Source organism: Hibiscus syriacus, unplaced genomic scaffold (assembly GCF_006381635.1).
Source record: "Hibiscus syriacus cultivar Baekdansim isolate YM2019G1 unplaced genomic scaffold, ASM638163v2 tig00111769_pilon, whole genome shotgun sequence".
NCBI lineage: Eukaryota > Viridiplantae > Streptophyta > Magnoliopsida > Malvales > Malvaceae > Hibiscus > Hibiscus syriacus.
The window spans coordinates 3,985,405-3,993,722 of record NW_024063172.1 but is presented as its reverse complement, the minus strand read 5'-3'; the positions used below and the strand labels follow the sequence as shown (position 1 = coordinate 3,993,722).

General features: G+C 33.0%; 1 protein-coding gene across 2 annotated transcripts; it reads left to right on the top strand.

Annotated features, from left to right (window-relative positions):
* Nucleotides 1-4,076: 4,076 nt before the first annotated feature.
* Nucleotides 4,077-6,714, top strand: LOC120169748 (BES1/BZR1 homolog protein 4-like). Of its 2 annotated transcripts, XM_039177871.1 has the most exons (3): nucleotides 4,077-4,388; nucleotides 5,590-6,320; nucleotides 6,396-6,714. In XM_039177871.1, exons 1-3 carry the CDS (start codon nucleotides 4,173-4,175, stop codon nucleotides 6,397-6,399), a joined length of 951 nt encoding a protein of 316 aa, XP_039033802.1. In that variant the 5' UTR covers nucleotides 4,077-4,172; the 3' UTR covers nucleotides 6,400-6,714. The 2 variants fall into 2 exon arrangements, with proteins under 2 accessions (XP_039033802.1, XP_039033804.1); XM_039177873.1 differs by lacking the exon at nucleotides 6,396-6,714 and having other exon boundaries at nucleotides 5,590-6,324.
* The last annotated feature ends 1,604 nt before the right edge of the window (nucleotides 6,715-8,318 follow it).

Genomic DNA, 8,318 nt, shown 5'->3' with positions numbered 1-8,318 from the left:
GAAAATATACTTTAATTCCACTGATCTATGTTAAATTTTACTGTTCTAAATTATGAAAATAATATTTACAATATTTATCTAGCATCCTTCAAATTTTCATGAAATTTAAGTTCGATCCAACTATCCGATTTCTATACCGAATTTATCGCTTTATAGCTTTTAACATTAACCTTGTACCAAAAATTTGATTACACAAAAATTATTGTTTTAAGCAAAACTATTTATTTATGGGATAAAATTTATAACTTTTTAAAATTATATTATTGGTCCCTAAACTTTTACAAAGTTTATATTTTAACCACCAAACTTTCAAAACTTATATTTTAGTCACTAACCAAAATTTTCGTTAGAAATATGTGCATAGTGTTTTCTCAGTTACACTTTAGGTGTCTATCGTTAAAGAAACCCGTTAAGTGACACATGTCATATTCAATATTTTTTTAAATATTTTATTTAAAAAAGTAAAAAATATAAACGTGACATGTGTCACTTAACATTTTTTAATAGTATGTACCTAAAAATGTAACAAAAAAAATATTAAATACTTATTTTAAAAAAAATTAGACACGAAAATAATTTTAAATATATTTTAAACATTTATTTATATTAATCCTAAATATAACCTAGCCTTGTAAAACAAAATTAAGTCAAAATTTAAATAATTTGACCCTCCTTGGTCTTCTATCCAATTGCTAGGGTGAAAATAGGATTGCCACGTGGGTGGCGGCATATCGGGCATCACCAGACCCCACCACTGTGACAGATACAATGATTAAGACCCCACACCCACATTTCAACCACCACCGTTTTCTTTTATCAAAGTACAACTTCTCTTATCTCGTTGTTCCTCCCGTGATGGGTGCATTCCTAAACGGAAAATCATTCACCAAAAGCATGGCGGACTCAACCCTACTACTTCCATTCCAATTTAATAGCCCCTCTTCGAATCCGCCTATTACAAGCCCAACATTTTTTCTTATTTTTTAATAGTTTAGGTTAATTATAACAAACTACATTTTAAAATTTTTATTAACCATTACTAATATATACACATATCTTTTAGATATGATTGTTTAAACTCAAATTCTTTAATATAATTAATACTTTTATCAATAAAATATATTAATTTAAGAAATAAAATAAAATATGTTATTATAGAAAATAATATATCGATATAAGAAAATAATAAAAATACCACGTCAATACCACTATTAACTTTTTAAAAATAAATGATTAAAATAAGACTAAAACATTACAGTTAATATAATTTTTAAAACAATTATAATTAAATAACTGAAATAAAAACTAAATAATAGATAAGGACCACATAAATAGTTTAACCTTTGTTTCTTTTACTTCCGATCAAACACTAATAATAAATTACGAATTAAACAAACGACAAAATCCTAATATTTGTAATAAATATTTATAATATTTAATTTAAATTGATTCATCTATAAATTATATATGGTTAAAGTATACAAATGATTTTCTGATTATAAGGTGTTATATTTTTTAGTCTCCCGACTATAAAAGTTACAAAATGATCTTCGATTATAAGATGCTACTTTGTTGAGTACTTCAACTATTAAAAGTCATAAAATGATCATTTAATTATTCATATGTTTCTAACCTATCTTTTTTCGTTAAAAAATTGATAACTATATGAGATGACATTAATATGTTAATTGTGTTATGATAGTCGTTTGAAATTTTGAGATCATATTTTATCATGTCACAGCCAATAGATTAACATCCATCTCATACTGTCATTATTTTTTAACAATAAATGATGAGTTTGGAACATATGAATAATCAATTAATCATTCTATAACTTTTAATAGTCAATGACTAGACAAAGAAATATCATATACTCAAGGGACAATTTCATAACTTTTAACAGTTGACCTTAACAAAGTAACATTTTATAGTCGGGAACCATTTATATAATTTACCAATTATATATTTCGAACAAATATAAAAGTTTAATAGAATATAAATTTTGAAACGGGAAACTACACTAACGATCACTACTATTTGAATAAATTTTCGTTATCACATTGAAGTTTCAAAAGTAACAAATTAGTCACTAACGTTATTGATGGTAACAAAATGGTCACTTCACTGTTTTCTCTGTTAAATTGATGATATGACACCGTTAATAAGAAGGTTAGTATTTAGTTTCACCCCTAAACTATTGCTAAAACATCAAATAGGTCCTTAAACAATGATTTTATATCTAATTTATCCCAAAAGCTTTATAATTTTCATTTTTTAAACACCCCACCGTCTTAATTATATTCTGACAACTTTCCTTACAAAACGAAAAACCACACTCAAACAAACTCTCGCTTGCGAGTTTGTCTTTAAATGCACATAAAATGTTTTCATAATATTTTTTAGGTTGAAGAGTTATCGAAATAATATGACAATGTCTACACCCTCAGAGTTGGATGCCAATCTCATCTGACATAAACAACCCTTGCAACTTAATTACCAAGATTTCGCGATATAGTAAGGTGATGAATATTCTCAACAGCATGACAATCTTGGATCAACTTCTACCAATTTTGATTGAGATGGAAGAGAGGAACTTGAGGGGCATATAGAACTTCACAAACTTCAGGGTTGTGAGCCACAATAAGATTATGAAGATGTACAATAAGTACATTGACCCAAAGTTTTAGTGGGGTGAACTTCACATTGGAATAACAGGCCAAGGTGATTGTTGCCTCTGAAAGTAATAATGATATGAATGCATCCAAATTGAAGAAATAGTTCCCTAAGTTGTTACCGATCAGGGAATCACTGATTATGCACATCTTTGAACCCAACAAATGAACTTGACCCTTTAAATAGGTTTTCAAATTTAGTATCCCATATGAACTTGAACACAACTTTTGCATATTTGTTAATTATTAGTTTGATTCATTTGTTACTGTTATTGACCTAAGTATTAATTTTACTAGAAAACTATAGACAGTTTGTTTCTTTGATCCTTAATCGTTGCGCTGCAGTTGTAACTTAGTTTGCTTAATGCTTAGCATACCTTTAGTGGAGGAATTATCATTAGTTAGTTTACAATTTATGTGATATGCAGGTTGTTTGGTGTATTATTTTTTATATTAAAATTAATTGAATATATGACTTTAAATACTCATGTGTTTGTCTTTAATGAAAACTTCCATTTACATATACATTGTGGTTTCCATTTTATAAGGAAGGTAGTTGAAAATAGTTGTGGTGGTGGGATGTTTGGAAAAAAAAACTATAAATTAAAAAGCTTTTGGGAAAAATTAGATATAAAATCATTGTTTAAGGAATTATTTGATGTTTTAGTAATAGTTTAGGGGTAAAACTAAATATTAATTTTTTTTATTAACGTTGTCACGTCATCAATTTAACATAGATAAGGGTTGCGTGGTCATTTTGTTATAAATTGATAACGTTGGTGACCATTTTATTACAAATCGATAATATTTGTGACTAATTTATTTATTTTAAAACTTCATTGGAAAAATAAAAAAAAATTACTCAAACATTAGTGACCATTGGGAGTAGTTTACTCATTTTAAAAATATTATAGATTATAAATAATAATTATAAATATGGAAAATCAAAATTTTAAATATAGCAGAAGTGGACAAAGGTTGAAGCCTTTTATATTATTAAACACTTATAATTTGAGTTATATTATATATAAAAATTATGAAATAATTTTTAGTTTTGATTTAATTATAATATTTGTAATTTTTTGAACATAATATTATTTTAATTATCAATTTATTTGATTGTATAATATAACAACCTATTTTTGTTGTAGGTGTAATAATTGTAATTCCATTTTCGTATTCAGTGATTACTAAATGTATAATTTAGAATTGCAATTATATATATATATATATATTTAAAAAAGCCAAACCATGTGTTTCCCACGTGATTCTGATTTAGTCTGCATTGCATATTATAAGTGGCTCCCTCGTAATTTTAAGTAGAGTTCATGCCCAAACTACCCTCCTCCCGTAGTATTTAATTTTAGTTCACACTAGTTTTTCCTCCATTTAATATCTCTCTTCCATCTCTTCGTTTTTCGTTTTCTCGAGAAAACACAGTCCCACAATTTCGTGATCATCAACGTTGTTTAGAGGAAGGAAATATCGAGAGAGAAAAGCATGACGTCAGGGACGAGAATGCCTACGTGGAAGGAACGGGAGAACAACAAGCGGAGAGAAAGGAGGCGGCGAGCAATCGCCGCCAAGATCTTCACCGGTCTACGAATGTACGGCAACTACAAGCTCCCCAAGCACTGCGACAACAACGAGGTCTTGAAAGCTCTATGCAACGAAGCTGGTTGGACCGTCGAAGAAGACGGCACCACTTACAGAAAGGTAAAGCTCTATTCAGTTTTTTTAGGAACCAAAAATGAAAAATTATCATTTAATCAAGGGTGGTTTTCCTGCCGGTACGGGCGAACCCCCTGAATATGCGCATGTTAGTAGAAAGGTAGAGAATAGCGATAAATTACGTCCTGCTTAAGCTAGTGGTGTTTTAGAACAGTGATGGTGTCGTTTAAGAAAAAGGGAAAGCAAAGCACAAAGCACGAAGGTTGTCAAAGATTCGATTTTTCTGTTTTATGTTTTTACTGAGTTCGGCTTCGGTGAGAGTGGCAAAAGGACGAAGAAGATTTGTTTGGGCAGCTTTTTAACCAGAACTTGTTTGTTAGTAAGACGATAATGCCCTTCCTCGGTCACCCAAAAAAAGTATCGGTTTGCTCAGTGCTGCGTGCTGTAGCTTTTCAGGCAAGGGCAATCCCGTTACTATTCATCTCCTAGTTGAAGCTTTGCAGTGCAGTTTTGCTTTAACGTAAAGCTAATAATGATAAGGAAAAAAGAAGCCTATTTTCAGGTTTCGCTCGCCTTTTTCTTCTCCAAGATAAGGTCACTTTGGTCATTTCAGTTCAAGCTTCTTATCATTATTTCGAACATTCCCCGGAATTATTGGCTTTCCAATTTGCTTTTTTAATCGATTTTAATGGGGAAAATGGAGAAAAAGGAGATATCTTTGGATTCCTTTTTATGATGAATTTTTTTTTTATGATGAGATTGAAAAAAAAAGCTCTGAAGGAAGTAAAAGCTTGTGGCGGTAGGGTTTTGATTAATCAAAGCTTAGAAGAAAACATGTTAGTAGAGTTGGCGTGTTTACATGGTGCATCATGCTTATGGATATGTTTATGCAGCGCCAATGTCTTTGTCTCTTTGACATTAGTTTCCTCTTTAAATCAAAGCTTTTTGTCTGGTTGTAGTGACTATGGTGCCCTATCATGTTTGCTTTTTGTTTTGGTCTAGAGACATGGATGTTGCATGCAATGTTTTTTATAGGAGGTATTGGGTTGCCCAAGTTTTGAATCCCGAACTAGATGTCCATAGACGATTCGATGACGACACGAGCTCTTTGCTACTGAATTAGCTGATAATTACTTTACTATCCATGTTCATTAGGGATGGGAAAGTATGGAAAAATGGGTGTTTTCTCATTGTTGCTTTAACATGTTGAATGTTGATCTGTTTCAGTAATTTTGGGTTTCTGCAGGGATGTAAACCGGTGGATCGAATGGACATAATGGGAGGTTCAGCATCAGCTAGTCCATGCTCGTCATATCACCCGAGCCCTGGTTCATCTTCATTCCCAAGTCCGGCCTCGTCCCATTACACGGCCAATGCCAATGGCAATGCTGATGCCAATTCCTTAATCCCCTGGCTCAAGAACCTTTCTTCTGGCTCATCTTCAGCTTCGTCCAAGCTTGCTCATCATCTCTTTTTTGCGGGTGGTTCCATAAGTGCTCCCGTCACTCCACCATTGAGCTCTCCGACTTCCCGAACCCCTCGAACTAGAAATGACTGGGATGAAACGAATGCTGGCTCGGGTTGGGCGGGGCAGCACTTTTCTTACCTCCCTGCTTCTACTCCCCCAAGTCCTAGCCGTCAGGTTTTTCCTGATTCAGGATGGCTTTCTGGACTTGAAAGTGGGCCAACATCACCTACGTTTAGCCTTGTCTCCAGAAATCCGTTTGGATTTAAAGAAGAGGCCCTATCAGGCAGAGGTTCACGAATGTGGACTCCCGGGCAGAGTGGCACGTGCTCACCGGCGATCCGTGCAGGTGTTGATCAATCATCAGATATTCCAATGTCTGATGCCATTGCTGCTGAGTTTGCCTTTGGCAGTAACATAACAGGGTTAGTGAAGCCTTGGGAAGGAGAAAAGATCCACGAGGAATGTGTAGCCGATGATCTCGAACTTACACTCGGAAATTCGAAAACCAGGTAAAACACAAAACCATTTCGCATAATCCTTCAAATTTCGCTCCTGTTATCTTGTAACATGTTTCCTTGATGCAGATAGAGCTTCATGGAAGAGAATGAGCACCAAGCAGCAACTGCGGAAAGTGAGCGAAAACATTCTCCTCCGTCAACCGGAGTTGAATTCCAGTTGACGATCGAGTTAGTACAGTGACTAGAAGCCTCTACATCCAATCTCTACCCCATTATTAATTTATAAATAGCTCATTCCTATGAATTTGCCTTTTTAAGTTGAAGTTCATTAGTCTATTTTTTGTTTCTTTTCTTTCTAAGCAGAAACTTTAGCAGCAGCATTCGACAATGGCACTGGCTGTTTTGTATGATTGTGGTTTTCTGATTGAAGAAATGGCTTTGAATGCTGATATATTCGTAGTTGCTTCACATGTTCTTAAAATGATACAAATCAATGCTTATAAGATTTTTACCGAAATATTACCTTAGACCCAATAATTACCTGTCAGGTACCCTCTCCCCTAATATTACCGATCTAACACTATTTTTGACACGGTGGCAATAAAGCACGAATCATCAGCTGTGCCTTTGCGAGGTTATGTCCGAACTGGCACCATATAAGGAAAGGTGCGGATCGTCATCCGCACCTTCGCTGAACATGTCACGTACGAAAGGCGCGGATCATGAACCACGCCTTCCATTATGCACGTTGAATTATTGGTACTCTATTATTACCCGAATCTAAAAACTCGGCTTTTAAACGCTCACCTCCTTTATAAATAACAACTCATCTGAATGTAAACATCACAACATCAAAATTACAAGTTTTTTCTCACTTCTATCTATTTCTTCTATCATATTAAGTAGATTTTGTTATTGTTTTTATAAGTTAAAACTATTTTGTATTATATTTATTTTATATTTAATTATTTGAACAAATTTTATTGTACTAATTTATTAATTTTTGCGGTTGTAAAATTGAAAAGCGAGATCATACCTTGAGTATTTTGTCGATACGGTAACAATATGAAATTGTGTTATTTATATTATTGTGAAATTTTAAAAAAAATTGGATTAGTTTATATTTTAATTTATATACTATTTATTTAATTAGGCGTATTTCAGTTATTGTTTTTGCAGATATAAGACTCTCAATCTTTCAAACTCTCAAAATGACGTGTATTTCAGCTATTGTTTACTATGATAGAGAAATTCGAGAAGATGAAACCGACGTTGTCTTCGCATCAAATCATTCTGTCAGAATATCCTTCAAGAGAAACATCACTCTTGAGGAGCTGATCACTAAAATTTCAAGGAATGTTCATGTTGTAAGTATTAGAAGACTGTCATTATGTTATCACCTCAGTACAGTTTTGTATACGTTAACTTATACATTGTTAGAACTCTCCAACGATGACAATGTTGTTATGATAGTTGATTCTCATAATCAATATTTAAATGCCGATACACATATATGTGTTAGGTATGACTCATAAATATGATAGTTATTTTTGTAAATATGTATTAGGGTTTATTTATTTTAAAAGGAGATGTAACCAAAGCCTATGAGATATTGAATAAAAATTCTAGCGCCGCCTAGGGCACCGAGGACGTAAGCACATTGCTGAACCTTTTTAAAATTCTTGAAATCTTTCCGTTTTCTTTACCCGATTATTCAACAGTATGCGGCATTTGTTGCGATTCGTGGTATGTCATTATGCTTCCACTATGGGCTAGCTCAACAAGCTGATCAAGTTGACAACCCAACTCAAGTAATGTGTAATGATTTTAACTCGTTAATGGGAAATACACATCATGGTGACATCCCATCAAGTCCAATGGGGAGACATTCATCAGCAACTTGTTACGATCTGTACCGAGGTGGCTCCACAAACAATCCGTATGACAACATCGCTTTCAGTTCAAAGGGAATGCATTCATCTGCTAATTTCTTTGACATGAATATGGAGATGTCCTCAACGAAGCAATCTGTGTAGTACCCATGTAAAA

Bases quoted from the DNA above. Each gene is read 5' to 3' on its own strand.
- LOC120169748 (XM_039177871.1), top strand. From the start codon at position 4,173: ATGACGTCAGGGACGAGAATGCCTACGTGGAAGGAACGGGAGAACAAC. The intron at 4,389-5,589 runs GTAAAGCTCTAT...GGGTTTCTGCAG, and splicing joins ACGGCACCACTTACAGAAAG to GGATGTAAACCGGTGGATCG.